Here is a 24,893-nt window from a genome sequence, read left to right as displayed (position 1 = left end):
TTTAAATTCAGTCACTGTGGATTTACCAACCACGTCTGCTGGAAGTTTGTTCCAAGGATCTACTACTCTTTCAGTGAAATAATATTTTCTCACGTTGCTTTTGATCTTTCCCCCAACTAACTTCAGATTGTGTCCCCTTGTTCTTGTGTTCACTTTCCTATTAAAAACAGTTCCCTCCTGAACCTTATTTAACCCTTTAACATATTTAAATGTTTCAATCATGTCCCCCCTTTTCCTTCTGTCCTCCAAACTATACAGATTGAGTTCATTAAGTCTTTCCTGATACGTTTTATGCTTAAGACCTTCCACCATTCTTGTAGCCCGTCTTTGGACCCGTTCAATTTTGTCAATATCTTTTCGTAGATGAGGTCTCCAGAACTGAACACAGTACTCCAAATGTGGTCTCACCAGTGCTCTATATAAGGGGATCACAATCTCCCTCTTCCTGCTTGTTATACCGCTAGCTATGCAGCCAAGCATCCTACTTGTTTTTCCTACTGCCCGACCACACTGCTCACCCATTTTGAGACTTATACTAGAAAAGTTAGCTGAGAATGTAATAAAGGATCTTGGCTCCGCTATTCATGTCAGTGCTATTCTTTTCAGCAGTTTGCTTTATGCCTTACCTCTTTAAAAGTATGTGGATGTGTTTTAACTGCCGCAAAATTCTCCAAGCCAGTCATGGCCGACTGCGAGTGAATATACAAGTAAAAGAAACGACCTTAAAATAACATTAGCATTTTTACATATGCCTACAGAAGGTAGTCAGCAAGTCAGAGTGATCCCATTAGCTCAATGTGATCCCATTAGTTGAATTGTTCTGTCTGTCTCTTTTCATCTAAGGAACAGTTCTCACATTCCATTTGTCAGTACTTGATGAGGCAGGCTGCTGAAATTCTTCTCCACTAGATAGTTGTTCACTCTTAGAAGTTTGAACTTTTCTCCTTGGGTGCCCCTGACATTGTCTTTAAAGGGCCTCAGATCTAAATTTGAGGAAGAATGGTTTCATTTCAAGACAGAATTATTTGATACGTTTTCATTTTTGAGTGTATTTTTCTATGTTCTAGAAGATTGCAGTGCATTTAAATCTCTTGTGAATCGTACTGCTTGGACAAAGAACGCTTTTCATTCCAAAAAGACATTTTCTTGGGTTGACAGCTTTTATTGCCTCTTCACTTTTGATCACTAACCTTCAGAACATTAGAATTAGAATTATTCATTCTCAGAAGCTTGTAGGTATTTTATAGGTGAAAGAGCTTATGTAAAAATTTATGACTCAGTCTTGGTTCATTCTAAAATATTTGTTTATACAGTAGTCAAATTGTGAAGAAAATACACTACGTTCTATATTAATATTTGCATTGATTGGAATAAATATATACCCACATACTCACGCACTCCTCACTCAAACATAGTCAGTGCTTTCAATTCAGTCTCAACTGGTGGTGACTGTGCTCCTGCAGTTTTCTGGGTAAAATTTTGTAAGTGGTTTGCCATTGCATCTTTCATACTTCTGATAAACAATGACTGAACCAAGATTACCCAGATGTCTTTGCATTTAAAGTAGGATTAGAACTCACAGTTTTCCACTTTCTAGCCTGGTGCCTTAACCACCACCCCAAATTCATTCTCTTATAACCTTTACAGTAAATCTGTTGTTATTATGACTGCTGGAAAGGTGTTGAATTAGATTTAGGAAGCAACCTGGTTTTTTTCATATACAGTAATTTAAAATAGGTACTTCTACACTTAATAATTAGTGGTTATGCCTAAATAAGCCTGAAAATCTGTTTTGCTTAAAAATGAGTATTAATTGTCTCCCAATCAACAGTATTTATTTTAGAGAATATGGAATTATTCTTTGTTCTAATTTTGTTGAGAACTTTTGTTCTCCTTATATCCTTATGCTGAGGGCACATCTGTGCTGGGTTGCTCCCAGTTTGGCCTGGTTCTGTGTACCGAAAGCAACAGTGGGAGACTCTGCTCAACCGCAGGGACATCTCTGCACATGTGCAGAAGTGTTACAAGTGTGAACCAGGAGCAATGGATTTTAGAACCCACTACTGGGGCACATATCTCTGATTTCATAGGAAAGTGTATGGGGAGATATAACTAGCTGATGAAAGCAAAATAGATTAAAATAGAGCTATACTAGTCTCCCTTCCTTTTCATTATCAGCAAAGTTATGGTGTGTGTGTGTGTGTGTGTGTGTGTGTGCATATGAGTCTACGGAGAGGGGTGGTATACAAATAATAATAATAATAATAATAATAATAATAATAATAATAATAATGTGTATGTGTGTATGTCTTGCCGTATTCGGGTCTTTTGCCCTATACATCCATACATTTTCACATAGTATTCACATACTATAAGGAAATACACTTATAATTGAGCAAACTCTGGCTGCTAATTTTCACCTTTTTGCAAAATAGTATAATTAACATTAGCATTAACATATTGTAGAATTTATTTGAGTAATAAATGTAAGAGGCAGGAGCAATTCCTTCACCAAATGACCTATAAAATATTTATTCCCTATCTCATAAGGAATGAATAATCATAACCATCATTGTCTACTAGTATTTATATACACTAATGCTCTCTTCAGTTACTCACATTTGCTGTCACTAGATATTTAATTGTCTCTTTTACAAATGAGGAAATGCACTCTTTAAGGACATGTTTTATGCAGCAGCCTTGGAAAGTGCACAAGCAGTAGTGGTATTAGGGTGGAAGGACAGCAATAAATGGACAATCCAAAATTGGTACTGGTACATGGTGGACCACATTCACTTTGAAATTACGGAATCAAGATTAATTAACTGTGATGAAAATAAATTGGAGAAGCTGATGGCACGATGGAATAAGGTGAAAGATTATATTTTACGTAGAATATATGACGACAATGTGAAAAATAAACTCCAATCACTCTTTGTATGTAAAGAAATGTAAACCGGAGCCAAGGAAGAAATTGAAATTTACTGTAAATAACTGAACCCCCTAAATGGTGGAGGGGTTATTGGTGTTGGGCACTTTTTCTTTAAGTTTTTTTTGTTTGTTTGTTGTGATAAAATTTAATTTAAAAACTTTTTTTTTTTTAAAAGGACATGTTTTATGCAAGAGATAAACTTTGGGGTGCTTTTTCCCATGCTCAAAAAGTGAACATTTAAGCACCCTTCAAAATGTGCCTGAAACGCAGAGAATCGTTGTTCCTGAAGTTTTCCCAAAGTTAATTTGCACATAACTATAAGCCTCTTTAGTTAAGTACTTATTTAAATGAAGGCAGCCACAGAAACTAAACGGAATACCTTTGCTGAGTATGTAGATGTATAGCTGTAGCATTATTAAATAGGTAAGTACAATGGTACCTCGTCATACAAACGCTTCGTCATACAAACTTTTTGAGATACGAACCCAGGGTTTGGAATTTTTTTGCCTCTTCTTATGAACTTTTTTCATCTTATGAACCCCCCGCCGCCGCTGGGATGCCCCGCCTCCGGACTTCCATTGCAAGCGAAGCGCCCGTTTTTGTGCCCTCAGCAAAATCGCACCATCGCAAAAACACGGAAGTCCGGAGATGGGGTTTTGAGGACTTCCGTGTTTTTGCGATGGTGCAATTTCGCTGAGGCTTCCCTCGCTGGGAAACCCCACCTCCGGACTTCCATTGCCAGCGGAGCGCCCATTTTTGCGATCCTGGGATTTCCCTACAGCATCGCAAAAACACGTAAGTCTGGAGGTGGAATTTCCCATGGAGGGGAGCCTCAGGGGAATCCAACCAGCGCAAAAACGGGCGCTTTGGCTTGAAAAAGGGGTAAATTTTGGGCTTCCACGCATTAATCAGTTTTCCATTGATTCCTATGGGAAACATTGTTTCGTCTTATGAACTTTTCACCTTACGAACCTCCTCCCGGAACCAATTAAGTTCGTAAGACAAGGTATCACTGTATATAGATTCAGAATTATTAAAAATAAGCACAGAATCCATCAATATGAGCGGATGCTTATCTAAAAAACCAACTAAGCGCAAACCAATTTACAGGTAGTCCTTGACCTACTACAGTTTATTTAGTGACTGTTTGAAGTTAAACACAGATTTATATATTGGATTTAAACATAGGTTTGAAGTTAAACATAACATGGGTTTATGTAGGGTCTAAACAAAGGTTTAAATAACATAGATTTTTCATACTTATGATCATTATGCCATCCTTGTGGTCATGTGATCAAAATCTAAATGCTTGGCAACTGACTCATATTTATGATGGTTGCAGTGTCCCAGGGTCATATAATCACCTATTGTGCTCTTCTGACAAGCAAAATAAATAAGGAAGCCAGCTGTGTTACTAATGTACCATATTTTTTGGAGTATAGGACACACCGGAGTGTAAGATGCACCTTAGTTTGGGGGGAGAAAAATGGGAGTGGGGGATCTACCTACCAGGTATTCATCTGGCTAGTGTCCTTAGTCTGGTCAGCTTCAGCACATTAGGGCTGAAAAAAAACTTCTTTGGAAGGAGTAGCAATGAAAACAAGCCTGCAGAGACTTAGGACTGGAAAAAACCTTCTTCAGAGTATCAATGAAAAAAATTCTGCAAACCTCATTAGGGCTAGAAAAAGAACTTAATTTTTAGCCTCCTTTAGGGGGAGAAATATGCGTCTTATACGTTGAAAAATACGGTAATAACTTTCACTTAACGACTGTGGTAAGAAAGACCATAAAATGGAGCAAAACTAACTTAACAAATATCTCACTTGGCAACATAAATTTTGGGCTCAATTGTAGTCATAAGTCAAGGACTACCTGTATGTTATTAGAATTTAACTACTGAAAACATATAGCTAGCTATATAGCTTTGTAACTTCCTTTAACACAATTTTCACTGTTGCATTTTAAAATATAAAAATATGAACATTGCCACTTTCATTAATAGTATTATTCAGAAAAATGAAATGGTAGAACTGTTACCTAGAGAAATGGAGATAGATAGACATAAAATTGCTGTTCTTAGGAAAATAATACCTGGTGATAGGCGTGAATTATGTTGACACCATTGTTTATTTTTTCTTTCAATGAAATCAGTGTAGACAATAGATTACACTTGTCTATTGGTGGCAAACAAAAACTAACCTACTTAGCTTTGCTTAGCTGTTATTCTGTTAGCTCTAAGGAAATAAGTTAAATTGTACATCATATTAGTGTATCTATTTACTTATCGTACAATTAACTGACAAAAGTAGAGTTTTTCTGGGACATCATACACATTTCTGAATCAAGCTTTTGTCTTCCAAACAGACTTGGTGTTACAACAGCTTTAGTGCAAGTTATTACAATTCTCTTTGCATAAAACAGGTCATTCAGAGTTCATCTGTAGGTGGAGCAGGCAAGGTGGATTGGGGGACAGTTCTAATAGATCTATTTCAATAATTAAGTCGTGCATTTTTTTTCCTCAACAAAACCTGTAAGTCGGGTTTAACCAGGTGGGAACCAGGTTTTTTTAAATGGCTGTTATCTTTGTCAAAAGGAATATTATGAAAATAAGTAATTGCTGTGAATATTTTAACACTTGACTGAACAGAGGAATAATTCTACAATTCGTGAAACATACTTAGTTACCCACGCCCTAAATTTAATGCAGTTTGTATTTATTATTCCTTTATTCAGTATCTTTGAAATTATTAAGTAGAATTAATGAGGTTAACAGTAGAAATAGTAGTACCAACATTCTCATGCATTATTATATTAATACTGCAATTAATACTGTAATACTGGCATGTACTGAAAGGAACATTCTTAAATCCAAATTTTGGAAAAGTTGAACCACAAACCCACTTTAACTTTATAAATTTTGTCAGGGATCTTTTGAAACCAGAACACTACACAGAACAATAGTAACATTATTCTTCCATAGAATAAAAGATTTTTATCATTTTATCCAGAGGAATGAAATAAAGAAACTACATTATTGGAAATAGTGGGTTTTGAACAATGTCTCCTGTGTTATTTTCATAGGGTAAATTTTATTAGTCTAATTAATGGCAAACCACTTCTGAAAAATTTTGCCAAGGAAATTGCAGAGACTTGTTCAGACTGTCTTCAAGAATTGGATATGATTAAATGGAGGGAAAGGTGTACTTTAACTCACAGATATTCACACATATTGAGTAATGATTTCTTTAATATAAATGCAGAACAGACAACTAGGATTAAGAGAATTGTTTTAATAAAAGCTTATTTAAATAGGATGGCTTCTTTACAATAAACATTGCGGGGAGCTGCATAAAAACAAAAACAGTTTATACAGGCAAGGGTTCCCTGTCGCCAGTGATGTCGATGACAGGCGCGGGCGCATCCGTCAGGCATGTGCACATCATCTTCATTTAAATTTGTCTATAAGTTTTGTGATTCAGTCTGAGGCTCCTCAGGGAACGGCTGGAACTCTGCCGGCTCCATGCTCAGAGGGGGAGGACGAGGGACAGGAGGAGGAGGAGGACCAGGCAGACAGGGAAGAAGAATGTCAGGACGAAGAGGAGGGAGAACAGCCTGAGACCCCTGGGGGGGAGCTCTCCCCAGCGAGTAGCCTGGAATCATTAGATGAGAACGCACAAGCCATCATCGATATGAGGCAGAGAAGGGCAGCACAACGTAGGGGACAATTAGCCAGGTATTTCCATCCCTAATAGGCAACAGCTGGGTTTGGGTGTGGTTCTCCTCAGAAAGGTTGAAAAGGCAGGCCCGCCCTTCCTGTATTGTGGAGAGTTATCTTTTGGGAGTCCTGTGACCTTGCTTCGATCCTTGGCGTCTCTGATTCTGGCTTGTGGCCTCGAAGGCTGAAAACTTGGGGGAGGCGTGGGTTTTATTATCTACAGTGGTGTGTGTGCCAGCAAGAAGCCTGTTGTATTGTCTGGCCGTCGTGACTCTTCTGTGAAGCTTCATAGCATTCCAGTTTGTAAGAACAGTTTTTGTTATCTGTGTTTGTTTTCAAAGATATAAAATGACTTTGCTTTTTATCAGCGTGTCTGGCTACTCTTTTTAGTTGGTGTTGGCATCTGGGGGAACCCAGACAGAACAATAAGTGATTACTTTCCCTTCATTCAGGAACTTTGGGTGTACAAATGCCTCTAATTATGAGAACCAGACAGGGATTCCCCTATATATTTGCTGTTTTATTTTAATCTATACTGCTAAAATCAGGAAAGACTTAATAAACTCAATCTGTATAGTCTGGAGGACAGAAGGAAAAGGGGGGACATGATCAAAACATTTAAATATGTTAAAGGGTTAAATAAGGTTCAGGAGGGAAGTGTTTTTAATAGGAAAGTGAACACAAGAACAAGGAGGCACAATCTGAGGTTACTTGGGGGAAAGATCAGGAGCAACGTGAAAAAATATTGTTTTACTGAATGAGTAGTAGATCCTTGGAACAAACTTCCAGCAGATGTGGTTGGCAAATCCACAGTAACTGAATTTAAACATGCCTGGGATAAACATCCTAAGATAAAGTACAGGAAATAGTATAAGGGCAGACTAGATGGACCATGAGGTCTTTTTCTGCTGTCAATCTTCTATGTTTCTATGTTTCTAAAATAGATCATCTAACATGCTTACTTTATTTTGGTTGCAGCAAAGTTTAGTATGGGGTTTTTTATCACTAAGATCTTTTCTCACCCAAAATCTGTATTCAGCCTTGTACTTTTCAGTGTTTAAAAACTCCACCCTCCCAACTACACTGGTACCTCTACTTAAGAACTTAATTTGTTCCGTGACCAGGTTCTAGAAATGTTTATAAGAAGAAGCAATTTTTCCCATAGGAATCAATGTAAAAGCAAATAATGTGTGCGATTGGGGAAACCACAGGGATGGTGGAGACCCTGTTTCCTCCCAGGAGATTCTTAGAGAGGCCCCACGGAGGCTTCTCACTTTTCCAGTTACAGTTTCAGAGGCACGGGTTTGTAAGTGGAAAATGGTTCTTGAGAAGAGGCAAAAAAATCTTGAACACCCGGTTCTTATCTAGATTGAAAATCCTGCAATAATACGTGACTTAGCAATATGAGCTAGAATGCCAATGAGATCATTTCCATTCTACTCAAACTACAATATGGTGGATGAATGAGTAAAATTATTTTCTATGGAGATGTGCAGCTCTATAAATTTGATTGATAAATAATATAAGGATTGATCAAGAGTATGGATGTTCTTAATACATGCCTGGGTTACTGGTGAAAAATATAGCTTCCAAGTTTTCTTCCAATGTTAATTATATCTTTACCTGGCTGGATTGGCTGCAAACATTTTATTCATTTTGATGAAAATATCCAATCCAATGACCATGTACAGGAAAAAATAAATTAAATAGAGCCGGGGTGGCGCAGCAGGTAGAGCAGTGTTTTTCAACCAGTGTGCCGTGGCACACTAGTGTGCCGCGAGACATGGTCAGGTGTGCCGTGAAGAAGGAAGATCAGGTTTTGCTGAGAGTGAGAGCGAGACAGAGAGAGAGAAAGAAAGAAAGAGAGAGAGAAAGAGAGTGTGTGAGAGAGAGAAAGGAAGAGAGAAAGAAAAGCGAAAGAGAGAGAAAGCAAGAGTGAGAGAGAAAGAAAGCAAGAGAGAGAGAGAGAAAAGGAGAAGGGAGAGAGAGAGAGAGAAATGAACAAAAAGGGGAGGAAAAAAGAGAAATGAGAAAATGATTGAGACAGAGAATGAGAAGAAAGAGAGAGAAACAAAAGAGAGAGAGAAGTGACTCTTGATTTAAAGCATATGATAAAAAGCCAAAGAATAAGAGAGAGAAAAACCCCAGCCCTCACCTGTTTTTGGAAATGGTTCAAGAGTGTATACACACACACACACACACAAGGGTGGGGAGGAGACAGGGATGGAAAAAGAGAGGAGAATGTCTTGGGGTGTCATTTTGTGTCATTTGGGTTGGTGGTGTGCCCCAGGATTTTGTAAATGTAAAAAAATGTGCCGTGGCTCAAAAAAGGTTGGGAAACACTGAGGTAGAGTGCTGTACTGCAGGCCACTGAAGCTGACTGTAGATCTGCAGGTCAGCGGTTCAAATCTCATCACCGGTTCAAGGTTGACTCAGCCTTCCATCCTTCCGAGGTGGGTAAAATGAGGACCTGGATTGTGAGGGAAATAGGCTGGCTCTGTTAAAAAGTGCTATTGCTAACATGTTATAAGCCGCCCTGAGTCTAAGGAGAAGGGCGGCATAAAAATCAAATCAAATCAAATCAAATGAAATAAATAAATAAATAAATAAATAAATAAATAAATAAATAAATAAATAAATAAAACAAAAAAAATAAATTAAACCATTTTAATACATAAGAAGAAAAAGACAGTTAATAAAATAAATCTGCAGTTAATGAAAGCACTTTGAGAACTAAGAAGTCTCAGATTTGAACTCAGTTCATGCCATTTCCTTGGCAGGAATATGGAAGTGGTTTCCTGTTCCCTTTGAGGGTTATTTTTGTAAACTCAGTCTGGTTTCAGCATGTAATTGGACTATTTAATTGAACAAGAACAGGGATGGGCAACCTGATCTCTCTTTTTCTCTAGATACCTATCTAAGGAAGACTGTGGTTATAGTCCAAAATTCTTGATGACACAAAATTGTGTACGCCTGATCCCCTAATTCAGTTTAAAACAATTAATTGCAACACTCTGAGCTTCAATCCAGCTCATTATGTACCCTCCTGTTTTCAAAACAAAGCTCAGATTTTCGAAGGCATTTTTTTTTACAAAAATCTTTTTAAAGTAGAGGATTTTCACTGATAGGTACAGAGGGCACTTGGATATCCTTTTATCCAAAGTCAGCTGAAATAAATAAGCATTTTGCATCAGGGCTGAACAAATTCTGAAAAGAGAAGGAAGATAAAAGTTCTTTTAAGAGTTCTTTAAGGTATCAGTTTGATAACAACCAAAACACCTTTACTGCCATTAAATATTTACCAAGACTTGGCTTTCAGAAGAGGGGCAGTTTAGAGCAGTGTGCTTGGCTCCATGCTTTGGTATTGATTAGCTATCAGAAGGACATGGTTAATGAATAACTTTGGGTATCACTGAGCACTCAACATTGTTGTCAAGACTGCTCTTTTTTTCTCTTCTCTTACCTGAAAATGACCTAAATTAAAGTCAGTTGGAACTGACACTAACCCTGCCACAGATTGCTCAAGAATCCTAGGGAATAAACAAAAGACTGGAAAAATCAGTTGATCGATGTTTAAGCAATCCATTCTAGTGGCTCGTCATCCCTATTGGACTTTGGAACTAAACATGTTTACATTTAATTAGAAAGAACACACATTTTGCATCACATGGAAACTATCAATATCAAATTGGAATTGATTTCCGCTTTGTCTTGCTAGTGAATCACTATTTCCTTGTTTCCTGTTTTCTTATTTCAAAACATCAGCTTGCAAAATGAGCCATATAAATTTTAAAGCAGAATAAACCTATTGTGTAGAGATAATAACGAAAGTAAACGGCAACTAGTACAGCTGCAAATTGAGCTCCTTTTTTTAGAGGTTTCAACTGCTTGATGTGAATTGTAGTGTGAAGGAAATGGCACCAATGGTTCCATTAAATCTCCAAGATTTTGAGACTTTGCTATATATTGCTGTTAAAACATTTAACGGAATGGATTACCACGTTCTTCTTGGTGTTCTGTAAATTGGTAGAGCTATTAATATATGGCATGGACTCAAAAAGCTATAAAGCATGGACTCAAATGACGCTTTGTCAGAATGTTTCTGCAGAGTTTAGATCAGTGATGGCAAACTTATGGCATGCAAGCCACAGGTGGCACATGGAGCCATACTTGAGGGTGAGGAATTGCTCTATCTCAGTGCCGCCAGTTGATTTTTGGTCTTCTTTTTAGCCATTTTTGCTCTCCCCAGGCTTCAGGAAAGCCGCCTGAAGCCTGGGGATGCCAAAAAAGAGGCCAACAGGAAGTTCACTTTTATTTATTTATTTTTGTTTGTTTGTTTTGTCCAATACACAATAATACACAATGAGGCTTATAGAGGATATAATCAGGTAGAATGTATTAAAGGGGGAATAGAGGAGAAAATAAAGGAGTGAAATATAACTATGAGAGAATAGCAGAAAGAGATATAGGTATAGAAGAGAAGATATAGGAGATATAGGAGAGACAATAGGACAGGGGATGGGAGGCACTCTGGTGCACTTATGTACGCCCCTTACTGACCTCTTAGGAACTTGGTGAGGTCAACCGTGGATAGTCTAAGGGTAAAGTGTTGGGGATTAGGGAATGATACTATAGAATCCGGTAGTGAATTTCACGCTTCGATAACTCGATTACTGAAGTCGTATTTTTTAAAGTCAAGTTTGGAGCGGTTAATGTTAAGCTTGTATCTGTTGTGGGCTCTTGTGTTATTGTGGTTGAAGCTGAAGTAGTCTTTGACAGGCAGGACGTTGCAGCATATGATATTGTGGGAAATTATTTTTACTATTATTATTATTTATTAGATTTGTATGCAGTCCCTCTCCGCAGACTCGGGGCGGCTCACAGCAATGATAAAACAATATACAATAACAAATCTAATATTAAGAATCTAAAATAACAATTTAACATTAAAAGCCTAAAAACCCCATTATTTAAAAAGCATACACACAAACATACCATACATAAAACTACATAGGCAAGGGGAGATGTCTCAGTTCCTTAAGACGTTTATGAAAGGCAAGGAGGGTGGGGGCAATCCTAATCTCCGGAGGGAGCTGGTTCCAGAGGGTTGGGGCCGCCACAGAGAAGGCTCTTTACCTGGGTCCTGCCAGCCGACATTGTTTAGTCGACAGGACCCAGAGAAGGCCAACTCTGTGGGACCTGACTGGCCGCTGGGATTCGTGCGGCAGAAGGCGGTCTCGCAGATATTCTGGTCCGGTGCCATGAAGGGCTTTATAGGTCATAACCAACACTTTGAATTGCGACCGGAAACTGATCGGCAACCAATGCAGACTGCAGAGTGTTGGTGTAACATGGGCATACCTAGGGAAGCTCATGATTGCTCTCGCAGCTGCATTCTGCACGATATGAAGTTTCCAAGTACTCTTCAAAGGTAGCCCCATGTAGAGAGCATTACAGTAGTCGAACCTCGAGGTGATGAGGGCATGAGTGATTGTGAGCACTGACTCCCGGTCCAAGTAGGGCCGCAACTGGTGCACCAGGCGAACCTGGGCAAACGCCCCCCTCACCACAGCTGAAAGATGTTTCTCTAATGTGAGCTGTGGATCGAGGAGGACGCCCAAGTTGCGAACCTTCTCTGAGGTGGTCAATAATTCCCCCCCCCAGGGTGATGGACGGACAGATAGAAATATTCTTGGGAGGCAAAAGCCACAGCCACTCCGTCTTATCAGGGTTGAGTTTGAGTCTGTTGACACCCATCCAGATCCCAACAGCCTCCAGGCACCGGCACATCGCTTCGTTGACTGGTCATGGGGTGGAGATGTACAGCTGGGTATCATCAGCATACTGATGATACCTCACGTCATGCCCTTGGATGATCTCACCCAGTGGTTTCATGTGGATATTAAATAGCAGGGGGGAGAGGACCGACCCCTGAGGCACCCCACAAGGGAGAGACCTAGAGGTCGACCTCTGACCCCCCACTAACACCGACTGTGACCGACCGGAGAGGTAGGGGGAGAACCACAGAAGAACAGTGTCTCCCACTCCCAACCCCTCCAGCCAGTGCAGAAGGATACCATGGTCGATGGCTGGGGAATTCTGGGAGTTGAAGTCCACACATCTTCCAGCGGCCAAGGTTGAGAAGCACTGCTATAGATTTTAGAGCAACAGGCTCTGAACACCAATTATTAGGAACAAGTGAAGAAGAGTCTTTTTCTCATGTCTTAATTGTATCTCTGATGCACCTAGATGACTATGTCAAAGATTGTGGGGGTTTTTAAGTAACTGGACTGATCTTTTTTTCTCAAAACAAAAAGTCTGTACAGTTGCCTTTTCAATATTTAAAAAAAGCACCCCACCTTTGAGACAACTATGACCTGGATGACCGAGACGTACCTTTGTGCCTACCGTTCCTGTCCTAATGTCTTTTTATCTTTCCTATCTCTACTTTATACTTATATTATGTTAAATATACTACATTACAATACTATATTTGTATGACAAATAAAATAAATAAATAAATAAACTTTATCGACATCTGGATGACTATTTTATAAGTTAGCTTGATTCGCATGTTGTGTTGTTACATGGTAAAATATTATATGCCTTAGATGTTGTGCATACCAAATCAGTTATGATTTATCAACAAACATGCTTCTGAAAAGCATTAAAAACACATTTATGCCAGCAGGCCTGGAGAATCGTGAACGATAGTTCCGCTCTGGCCATCAAAATGAATGAGGGATGATTGATTTTCTTTATAGTGGGTTTTATCTATTTTTTTGTTATGTTTTTCCTAATGATTTAATTGTATTCTATTTTTACCTTGTTTACCTTGTTTTTTGCTTTTGTAAGCCACCCCGAGTCCCCAAGGGGAAGCACGGCCTATAAATCTGGATGGATGGATCAGTGTTTCCCAACCTTGGCAACTTGAAGATATTTGGACTTCAACTCCCAGAATTCCCCAGCAAGCATTCGCATTCGCTGGCTGGGGAATTCTGGGAGTTGAAGTGCAAATATCTTCAAGTTGCCAAGGTTGGGAAACACTGGGGTGGGTGGGTGGGTGGGTGGGTGGGTGGATGGATGGATGGATGGATGGATGGATAGATAGATAGATAGATAGATAGATAGATAGATAGATAGATAGATAGATAGATAGATAGATAGATAGATGTTTGTGTGTGTGTGTGTGTGTGCGTGTGTGTGTGTGTGTGTGTGTGTGTACTCAGTCACAGAATGCTAAACTAAAATGGGCTTTGGTCTCTAATCCAATAAGGTTTTTCTTAAATATTTTTTTAAGTTTTGAAAATAATATGCTCATTTCTTCTGCCTGTAGCTCAGAATACTACTTTGAAAAGCTGCTTCTTTTTCACTTATGGGAAAATCATGTTTAATATATTTTATCTGTTATTCTTCTACCGACTTTTTATTTTTTTATACATTATTTATAATTTCAAAATGTCCTTATTTAATTGAATAGATACTTCACATCATTTTCAAACAACCTCAGGTGGTAGGTGTAATGACATGCCAATTCCTTGACCTTTAACTTTTAGATTCCCATTAAATCAGCTGTATTTTACTTATGCATTCCTGGTGAGGTTTAATTTCTATATGAAATGGCAATCTAGTTGTGTTTCTTTTTTTGTTCAGAAACAAAAGAACATTGCCAATAAACTTAATTCAGGATTTGTTTGTTCTTCTTGCTTTTCAGTAGAAAAATATAGTTTCTATTTCATTTTACACTTATACAGTAATTTAGATATGTTCAGTGTATATACCCAATGTTTGTAAATAAACAAGCTTCTAACAAAACAGTGTAGGATATAAAATAAAACACTCATTTTGAAGAAAACATTTGTTTATAAATTTACTTTTGTTTGGGCTAATTAGAACCAATTCCAAAAATAGATATAAAATTTTGGTAACAATACAGGATTCCCGTTCAGTCATTAAAAAGGAAATAATCTGTAAACCGGTTTCTTCTTTCATAAAAATATTCCAAAAAAATAATAATTGAGGAATAACTCCAACTAGACTTCCCTGGAAATATTTTTAGGAAGAATGAAATAACGTATATATAAAACCCAAAGGTGCTTTTTCAAGAGTTCCCCTGAATCCTTTTAGAGTGGGTGTAATATAAATACAAATAATAAATGAATGAATAAATATATCTGAAAAGTTCAGAACTAAAGAAGCTTCCTGGGTGAAAAACAAAACGTCTTCAAGGAAAAATAAAGAAAGTCCAGTTGCGTCTAGAAAAAGTGAATCTATAGAGAATCTCTATCTATAGAAAAGAGGGAGGGGGAAGAGAAGGAGGTAGAGCCAGCGTAAGTAGGGTATAGGGCAGTGATGGCGAACCTTTCTTTTCTTAGGTGCCAAAAAAGCATGGGTACGAGTCCACGGAGAGGGGCGGCATACAAATCTAATAAATAAATAAAATAAATAAATAAATGCCATCACACATGCGAAAACAGCTTCCTTCACCCCCCTGTGGAGACCGGAAATGGCCTGTTTCCCAACTTCTTGTGGGCCCAGTAGACTTGTGTTTCGCCCTCCCTGGGCTCCAAAGGCTTCCCTGGAGCCGGGGGGAGGTAAAAACACCCTTCCCCATTCCCCCCGAAGGCTCTCTGGAAGGCAAAAATGCCTTCCCAGAGCCTCTGTGCAAGCCAAAAATCAGCTAGCCGGCACACATATGCACGTTGGAGCTGAGCTAGGGCAACTGCTCACGTGCCAGCAAATATGGCTCCGTGTGCCACCCGTGCCATAGGTTTGCAATCACTGATACAGTATAGGGTATGGTTGCTCCCCACGAAGGCTCCATGGGAAGTACTGAACCCCACCTGATTAGAGACCCTAATTAGGGTCAGAGGCTCTCAGGCGAGCGGTGAAGAAGGGAAGCACATTATGGTGAGCTGTAGTGAGAATATGAAGGTAGAATGTAGGCATATATATACATGAACCTCATTATAGTACGAACCAGCTCATTATGAAGTTGTTGCCTTTATTTTTTTCATTCAGATATTGCCTGTGAGATTGAAGCTCAAAAATAAATTTCTGCTATCTAGCTATCTCTATCCTCCTAAAGAATCAGTATCATTTCACTGAAGTTTCTCCCTGAGAAAGAATTCTTATGTTGACAAAGGCAAGAGATATGGGATTTATTGTACAAATCAGAAGCAACTTGTACCTGTAAATACAGAGAAACTCCTGAATAATATTTATTTATTTATTTATTTATTTATTTATTTATTTATTTATTGGATTTGTATGCCGCCCCTCTCCAGAGACTCATGCCTGGCAGCAGAGGTGGGTTTTAAGTTGTTTACGAAAGGCAAGGAGGGTGGGGGCAGTTCTAATCTCTGGGGGGAGTTGGTTCCAGAGGGCCGGGGCCGCCACAGAGAAGGCTCTTCCCCTGGGTCCCGCCAGGCGACATTGCTTAGTTGACGGGACCCGGAGAAGATCCACTCTGTGGGACCTAACTGGTCGCTGGGATTCATGCAGCAGAAGGCGGTCCCTGAGGTAATCTGGTCCGGTGCCATGAAGGGCTTTATAGGTCATAACCAACACTTTGAATTGTGACCGGAAACTGATCGGCAGTTTTACTTATAGAAGAAAAGGAAGAAAAACAGTCAAAATGCTCTAAAGAATTAAGCTGCTGAGTCAGGTCTATGTTAATTGAAATGTATTGTAAAACTATCATGAATGACATAACAGGTTTTCTTGTGTCACTTTATATACTTAATAAATGAATAAATGAATGTGTATGCCCATATTTTTGCCCCTTTGATTGATATATTTAAAATTACATTGTATTGATCACCGCTGATGTACATATTTTTTGTTTCACTAGTTTGCATCAAGCTCTATCCCAAGAAGCAAATCTTAAGGATCAGTTCAACTCCACAATTATAACATATGAAAAAGCTTTGGAAAAAAAAGATGATATTGTCTCCATGCTCTTTCTTCAAAATGAGGAGCTGGTGACTCAACTCCAGCAAATGGCAACAGAGAAAACAAGCATAGAATTAAAATTTCAGCAAACTTCAGATGTTTTGCAAGAGACCACTGAAAAACATCAAAAGTAAGTACGGTATATAGCCTTTCATTTTGAAAAATGCAAATAAACAAGATATTGTGCCTTTTTTCCATGGCATAAAAGCACAATAAAAAGATAGAAATAACTAAATGTTCTTATAATGCATTAAAGTAATTTAATAAACTTAATAGCAATTTATTTTAAAGTTTGGGGCCTTTTATAATCTTCAAATGGAGAATAGTTGCAAAATTTATTTTAAAGCTTGGGGCATTTTATAATCTTCAAATGGAGAATAGTTGCAAAATTTGCAAGAAGACAGGAAACACACAGGTACCACACAAACACAGAGAGAGAGTTTATATTCAAGATTTTATTGAAGATAGCTTTACGTATTAGAGATTGGATTAGTTGTTATGTCTAGGGACTACAACAGTTTTAATACAATTTTGTAAATATTCTTACTTATTCATATCTGACATGAGTCAATTCTGATCCACCTGAAATTGAAAAATTGAAGAAGGCATTATTTGTTTCAATAAACAAAATTTGTTTATTTTGTTTGCACATTGAAACTGAGGACGAGCCAATTGAAGTGAATGAATTGAGTGAGTCAGTGAATATTTCATTGGAATGACTAGTATAGCCAATTTGATCTGAGCCACTTTGAGATTTGAATTTGGGGGGAATACTCATAGACTGCTTAGTTGTTTGTTTATTTAAAAGGTATACGTTGCCTACTTTTCCAATTCCAAACATCTTTACAATATATGAGTTACACTGATAGAAACACCCATAAAACAAATAACAATTATAATGAAACTTTTCAAATTATAAATAGACATATAGCTGTCATCCAACAATCTCAAATAGTCCCTTAGAGCAGGGGTCTCCAACCTTGGGAACTTTAATCCTGGCGGACTTCAACTCCCAGAATTCCCCAGCCAGCATACTTAATAGATGTCATCCAACAATCTCAAATAGTCCCTTAGAGCAGGGGTCTCCAACCTTGGGAACTTTAATCCTGGAGGACTTCAATTCCCAGAATTCCCCAGCCAGCAACAGTGGCTGGGGAATTCTGGGAGTTGAAGTCCCCCAGCTTAAAGTTCCCAAGGTTGGAGACCCCTACCTTAGAGGATTGTTTCCAACACCATCTCAAACATCAATGTACACATACTTATTGTGCCAAACGAAAGAACTACCAATGGGAAAATCATTCTCTAATCTCAGGCCGCCTTCCTCCACATTTCTTTGGGGCATCATCAGAAAAATATCCTATTTCAGCTTTTGACATAATTATAAATGATAATAGATTTTTTTAGCCAAATATCTTCAAGAGTTTTATCATAATATATTTTTGAAGTTTACCTCCGTGTCTTTTTTTAGAAAGAGATTGAAGCTACATAGAACATAGAATTCTTTATTGGCCAAGTGTGATTGGACACACAAGGAATTTGTCTTTGGTGCAGATGCTCTCGGTATACATAAAAGAAAATATACATTTGTCAAGAATCATGAGATACAACACTCATAGGTTGTACAAATAAGCAATGAGGAAACAATCAATTTTAATAAAAAATCTTAAGGATACAAGCAACAAGTTACAGTCATAAGTGGGAGGAAATAAGTGATAGGAATGATGAGAGAAAACTAATAGTCATAGTAGTGCAGACTTAGTAAATAGTTTGACAGTTATGAGGGAAATATTTGTTTGGCCCAGTGATGGCGTTTGGGAAAAAACTGTTCTTGTGTCTAGTTGACTTGCTGTGCAGTGCTCTGTAGAGGCGTTTTGAGGGTGGGAATTGAAACAGTTTATGTCCAGGATGCGAGGGGTCAGTAAATATTTTCACAGTCCTCTTTTTGACTCGTGCAGTATACAGTCCTCAATGGAAGGCAGGTTGGTAGCAATTGTTTTTTCTGCAGTTCTGAAAATTTTCTGCAGAGATCATAAAACGGTTGACATTGTAGTGATGGAACCAGAAACTCTCTTATTCCAACTTAAAAATTAATCTTTCCAATACTCTAAAAAGTATATTCCTTTTATTTGTTTTTGACAGGTGCCAGGCTTGGCATTATTTGTTTGTTTGTTTGTTTGTTTATTTATTTATTTGATTTTTATGCTGCCCTTCTCCTTAGACTCAGGGCGGCTTACAACATGTTAGCAATAGCACTTTTTTAACAGAGCTAGGCTATTGCCCCCACAATCCAGGTCCTCATTTTACCCACCTCGGAAGGATGGAAGGCTGAGTCAACCTTGAGCCGGTGGTGAGATTTGAACCGCTGACCTTCAGATCTACAAGTCAGCTTCAGCGGCCTGCAGTACAGCACTCTACCTGCTGCGCCACCCTATTATACTAAAGAATGTCCATTGACTTGTCCTTATGGGTTCTACTACCTCTGTTAACTGGGTTTTCTAGGATGCCAGAAGATTGGCAGAACTGATTGGCAAGCTTGGCCATTCCTGTAAATAGCTCTCATCATTAATTTTTGAGAGATATCCAGCTGGCCAGAGCAGGTTAGCAAGGCTTGGTTTCTTCTGAGCAGGGCTGAGAAGAATGACCAAACTCTTAAGGAGTGATGGGCATTTGCTGGGGGTTTTTTGTTTTGTTTTTATAGATTTTTTTAAAAAAAATTATTAACAAATATACAAAATATAAAATTCAAAACAAAAGACATTTAAGTCTTAGTATGTTATAACAATTTATAAACATAGAAGTTTATGTAAAGAGTGAAAAAGAAGGGAATAAAAAAAAGAGGGGAAAGGGTGGAAAGAATAAAGGAGATAGAGAAAATAGAAAAGGTAAGAAAAGTAAAGGGGTTGGCGAATGTCCGAGGGAGCTGTATTGAAAACAGGAACCAGTTCCTAATTTATTAGCTCATTCCCTAGTATCGGGTTAGTCATCTGGGTATTTAAGTGCAAGCGTTGAGTTTATCTAAACATAGAGATTATAAGATTTAGTAATAAGTATTCTATTAACATATATCTAAAGTCTCTTATCACTATAGCCAAAAAAAATGAGAAAGCTATATATCGGATTTGTATCTGGTTGCGTTTATAACCATCATTTCAATTATGTAACGTGGTGTTCTCTTTTTTTCTCTAGCCAACTGTAGAAAGGATCCCAACAATTGTTGAATGAGGATGTTATTTCATTCCTAACTAGTATAGTTAGTTTTGTCATCTCTGCACAGTATTTAATTTTTTTAATTATTGCGTCTTTCGGAGGTATATCCTCGTTTTTCCACCACTGTGCAAAGGTTAGTCTGGCTGCTGTAACTAAGTGGACAATTAAATGTATTTGGGTTTTAGGCAGATTTTTGTCTAAGAATGCCTAGAAGAAAACATTCAGGGTTTTTTTCAATTTTCAAATTTAATATTTCATCGATCCAGAGTCCAATTATATTCCAGTACTTCTGAGCTTTTGTGCATTGCCACCATAGGTGGAAATAGGTGCCTATCTCTTGGTGACACTTCCAACAGTATGGTGAAAGTTTATTGTTTAATTTTGTTAGTTTTATCGGAGTAATGTGCCACCTGTAGAACATTTTAACTAGGTTCTCTTTATTTATTTATTTGATTTTTATGCTGCCCTTCTCCTTAGACTCAGGGCGGCTTACAACATGTTAGCAATAGCACTTTTTTAACAGAGCTAGGCTATTGCCCCCACAATCCAGGTCCTCATTTTACCCACCTCGGAAGGATGGAAGGCTGAGTCAACCTTGAGCCGGTGGTGAGATTTGAACCGCTGACCTTCAGATCTACAAGTCAGCTTCAGCGGCCTGCAGTACAGCACTCTACCTGCTGCGCCACCCCATTATACTAAAGAATGTCCATTGACTTGTCCTTATGGGTTCTACTACCTCTGTTAACTGGGTTTTCTAGGATGCCAGAAGATTGGCAGAACTGATTGGCAAGCTTGGCCATTCCTGTAAATAGCTCTCATCATTAATTTTTGAGAGATATCCAGCTGGCCAGAGCAGGTTAGCAAGGCTTGGCTTCTTCTGAGCAGGGCTGAGAAGAATGACCATTAACTTAACTCTTAAGGAGTGATGGGCATTTGCTTTTTCTGATTACTGGATTTTGTTGGGATGCCAGGAAGCTGGGTGTACTTGGTTGGTTAAGCTTGGCCCGGCCTGCGAGGGACTTCCCCACACACACCATTACCATCCTCAGTAAGTTGCTTGACAATACAAGGCCCTGTGGCAACTTTTATTTCACCTGGCCAGGACTTTGTTAGGTCAGGGCTACAGCTTAATGGCAATTTTCCATGTCAATTAGCAAAGGCAGTAAAACCAGCCTGGTACGATGAGATACAATGCCCAAGAGATAGACAAGGGTATAGAAAAATAAGACAAGTGCAGAAAAAGTCACGTTGTATGTTTGCACTATAAACTATTCTCAGAAACAGTAGAAGCTTGGCGAAATACTGTCCTAGCGTCCATTCATTCATTCTTGAGAGACAAAATACCCCCCTAATCTGTAGAATTTAAGAGGAAGATTTGATTCAAGAACTGAGTTGGACTGAGTTGTTACCTAGCGCATTAGCACAAATAAGTCAGGCCATTATTTGCTAATGTCAAGGGTGAATCAGTACTTGATTGGATCAGAAAAATGAACATAGACCAGAAATTTATAAATGAGAGTAAAATGACTTCAGTGGGAAAAGAATTAGTACAAATACTTCTCATAATAGCTAAGTTCTTCATTTTACTAATTTTATAATATTCATGTCTTTAAAGTTTTCATGAATATTTGCTTAGCATATATATTCAACCGAACAACACAAGAGCACGCAACCAATTCAAACTTAATATTAATCGCTCCAAGCTTGACTGTAAAAAATATGGCATAAGCAATCGAGTTGTCGAAACGTGGAACTCATTACCGGACTCAGTAGTGTCAACCCCTAACCCCCAACATTTCTCCCTTAGACTATCCACGATTGACCTCTCCAGGTTCCTAAGAGGTCAGTAAGGGGCGTACATAAGTGCACTAGTGTGCCTTTCGTCCCCTGTCCAATTGTCTCTCGTTATCTCATATATCATATATCTTTTCTTCCTTTCATATATCTCCTCCTCTATTTTTATATCTTTTCTTTATATATAATAATTCATGTCTATTCTCTTCAATATGTATTGTGTATTGGACAAAATAAATAAATATAAATAAACAAATAAATAAATATTATCTTGTATATTCTTACCGTGTTTATTTAGCTATTCTCAGGTTGTATATTTTGTACACGTTACTTGGGAGCATATTTCCATAACTCACTTTCATGCTTCAAAAAAATGAATACAGCTTGAGCATCTCAGATCCCCCAGTGTTTTAATTTCCCTTTGGCTAAATGAAAATGACTTTGGATTTTCAGAAGACCAGTGGACAAGTATTAGTTCATCAATCTCTTTATTCCTCTAATAAAGACTGCAATTCCCTTTTAAGACCATCAAATTAATGATTATTGTCAATCTTTGTAATAGTGAATTCTGTAGTTTGACAAAGCTGGTTGCCAGTTACTTTTTAAGTTACTTTTTAATTCCCTTTTAAGACCATCAAATTAATGATTATTGTCAATCTTGTAATAGTGAATTCTGTAGTTTGACAATGCTGATTGCCAGTTACTTTTCCTTCTGCAAATCAGTCTTCTTAACTGGAGTATCATGGGATCTGGTATTATGGAAGAGAAATAAATTGTTCTTCCTATCCAGGTTGTTTAATACTTACCGAAGAGTCATATCCATACTTCTCTACACATCTCTCGTGCCTTGTTATCCTTTTGTTTGCCTTTTCCCTAAATCAAAAAGCCTTAAATTTTTAAGTCTTACTTCACAACTGCCCTTACCTTGACAGTTCATCCAAACATTGCCCTTTGCTAAATCTTTTCCATTTTACAAAAATATTTTCGTGCGTGTAATACTTTATGATAACTATGTAAATGATTACAAATGAGTTAGGTCAGATTTTGATCAAAGCTTTGACATTATGATATTAACTGTTTTATTTTACATTATTTTCTTAATATTTTTGGCCCTAAATTTTCTGCCTTCACACCAATCATGTTCACTGCTCTGTTGAACTCTGAAAACCTATTCCTATTCAGTTGCCATCATTTTAGTTATTTATACATAAATTTAGCCATTCCTGTCCGGTTTGGATCACTACTTAGGTGGTATTGCATTTACCATGTTTATGTTCTTTTCCTCTGTTTAAAGAGAGCTTCTTGGATCACTGTCCCTTCTTGTTTTAATCACCTTAAATAAATGGGTAGCATTCACTAGTTTGAGCTACTTATTCATAACCTGAACAAAAATACTTTTTATTGGATTGCCCATTTACAGAACTTTTTTTGCTAATAGTATGTACATATTGCTCTTCCTTATTTTCTGTTCTTTAACCAGTTTCAATACAAAGATAACTCTTTCTTCCTTCATATCCATAAGCAAGGAGCTGCTTGAGAGTTTTTCCTTAAGGATATTAACAAAAGCCTTTTGAATATCCAAATAAATATTGCTGTTAAAACTCCATGTTTCGGTATACATCAAGCTCTTCCTATCTTAGCCCCTAGGATGCTATGAATGCAGTCATTATAAGCAGCTTGTCTAGTTCTTAACAAAAGAAATGGGATTATTAATCCTGGAAAAGCCTCTTGCTTTCTAACTGCCTCCATTCAAAAGCATTTTTTTTATTAGGCAGGGCATAAAACTTTTATTCTGTTGGGTTCTGGTTGGGTTTTAAATCTGGATTAATTTGTCTTCTGGCTTTGTCCCCTTTTATTTTAAGTTGTTGGCTTTATTCTTTTTGTATGAGAATATTTTGAAATTATGTATAATTCTAAAGGCTTTCTGAGAAGGAAATTGTGTGCATAAAAATTTTAATAAATAACATAAATGAGTTAAATATGCTGATGTCATAATGTAGTCATACATTATCTCAAAAGATACTATCTAGCTTTACTTTAATCTCCTCTACACTCCCATTTTCCTTTCCTTGGAAAAAAGCAAAAATGCTGTAATAGATTTTGGGATATCACCTAAACTATTTTTAACTTTAGTTTAGGATTTTCTTAGAAAAATTAATTCAATTTGACATGATTGACTACTTGGGAAAATGTCTAACCAGGTTGTAGTTAATGCTACAATCAGCTTCCCAGGCCTGTAGCAAAATTAAATAGCTGAGCAAAATCTTTTGACAACAACAACAGCAGGCCCTTTCTGTTAAAAAATACAAAACATGGAAATGCTCACTGCCACTTCCCAGCACCCACAGTCACCCATTCTATCTTATAATTCAACCTGCAAACAGATTAAGCAGCCGAGTTTGTGAGAAGTGTGTTTACTTTGAGCTAAGAATTCAGTGACACCTCTCAGAGAGCCACACAGACGGTCCTACTCATCCGCAGGAAAACCAAATTAAGAATTCACAATTGTTTTGTAATCTCAGCCACATCATACAGTCAAGTATTTTGCCATTTAGGAAAAACTATGTTTGATAGTCTTCATTAAGAGAGGGAATGACAGGAAGTATGCTTTGTTTTATGGAAGGAATTAACTGATCCTTGTCTTGAAAGTTTCTCAACAGGCTGGTTTTGTTTAGAATTTCATTGCAACCCTCCATAATTGTTCAAAGAAAAGGAGTAATCCTTGCCTGTCACTTGATTTTCTACATGATTTATGTGTTCCACTTCCTGAAACCATCCCTGAGACCCTGGCAAGAGTGCAACTTTTAATGAAACGTGGTGATGACTTCATATTTAAATAAGAATTTAAATAAGAATTATACCCATTCGGACTCGATCGCCTGAACCAGTAGTGGCATCACAGTCGGCGCCAGTCTGGGTGTGCTGCCATCTTTTTTTGAAATTTTTAGAGATTTCCCCCCCATTTGGATAGCTTTTCCTCTTCCGCTGCTAGAAAAAAGGTCATTCTACCTGCCCATGGGTTAATACTGGCCTATATTTCTTCACCCGAAGCACAGCTGATCAGCTCTTCAGCTGTGTTTCGTGCTAAATCCTGCTACTGAGCATGCACGAAAGCAAAATTGCATAAGGAGATATGCGCGCAAGTGGAGCGATAGCACGATCGTGAAACATTGCAATGCAAACAAGTGGTGAAGATAAGTGGAACCCACCCCTGAATTATATGTATGGGCTTTTTCAACGGTAGTATGTGCTTTGTGCCCATGGCAGAACAATGCTATTCTTACACACGTT

At 37.9% G+C, this 24,893-nt stretch overlaps 1 protein-coding gene across 3 annotated transcripts in view; it reads left to right on the top strand.

The window, feature by feature from the left end:
- The window catches only part of MIPOL1 (mirror-image polydactyly 1), a 249,340-nt gene that overhangs the window by 200,310 nt on the left and 24,137 nt on the right, over positions 1–24,893 (top strand). For all 3 annotated transcript variants that reach the window (XM_070755348.1, XM_070755340.1, XM_070755357.1), the window contains one exon: positions 16,501–16,731. In XM_070755348.1, coding sequence (XP_070611449.1) covers positions 16,501–16,731 — 231 coding nt within the window. The remainder of the gene's footprint in view (positions 1–16,500; positions 16,732–24,893) is intronic.

This window comes from Erythrolamprus reginae, chromosome 1 (genome assembly GCF_031021105.1).
Source record: "Erythrolamprus reginae isolate rEryReg1 chromosome 1, rEryReg1.hap1, whole genome shotgun sequence".
NCBI lineage: Eukaryota > Metazoa > Chordata > Lepidosauria > Squamata > Dipsadidae > Erythrolamprus > Erythrolamprus reginae.
This window is presented reverse-complemented; position numbering and strand designations above follow the sequence as displayed.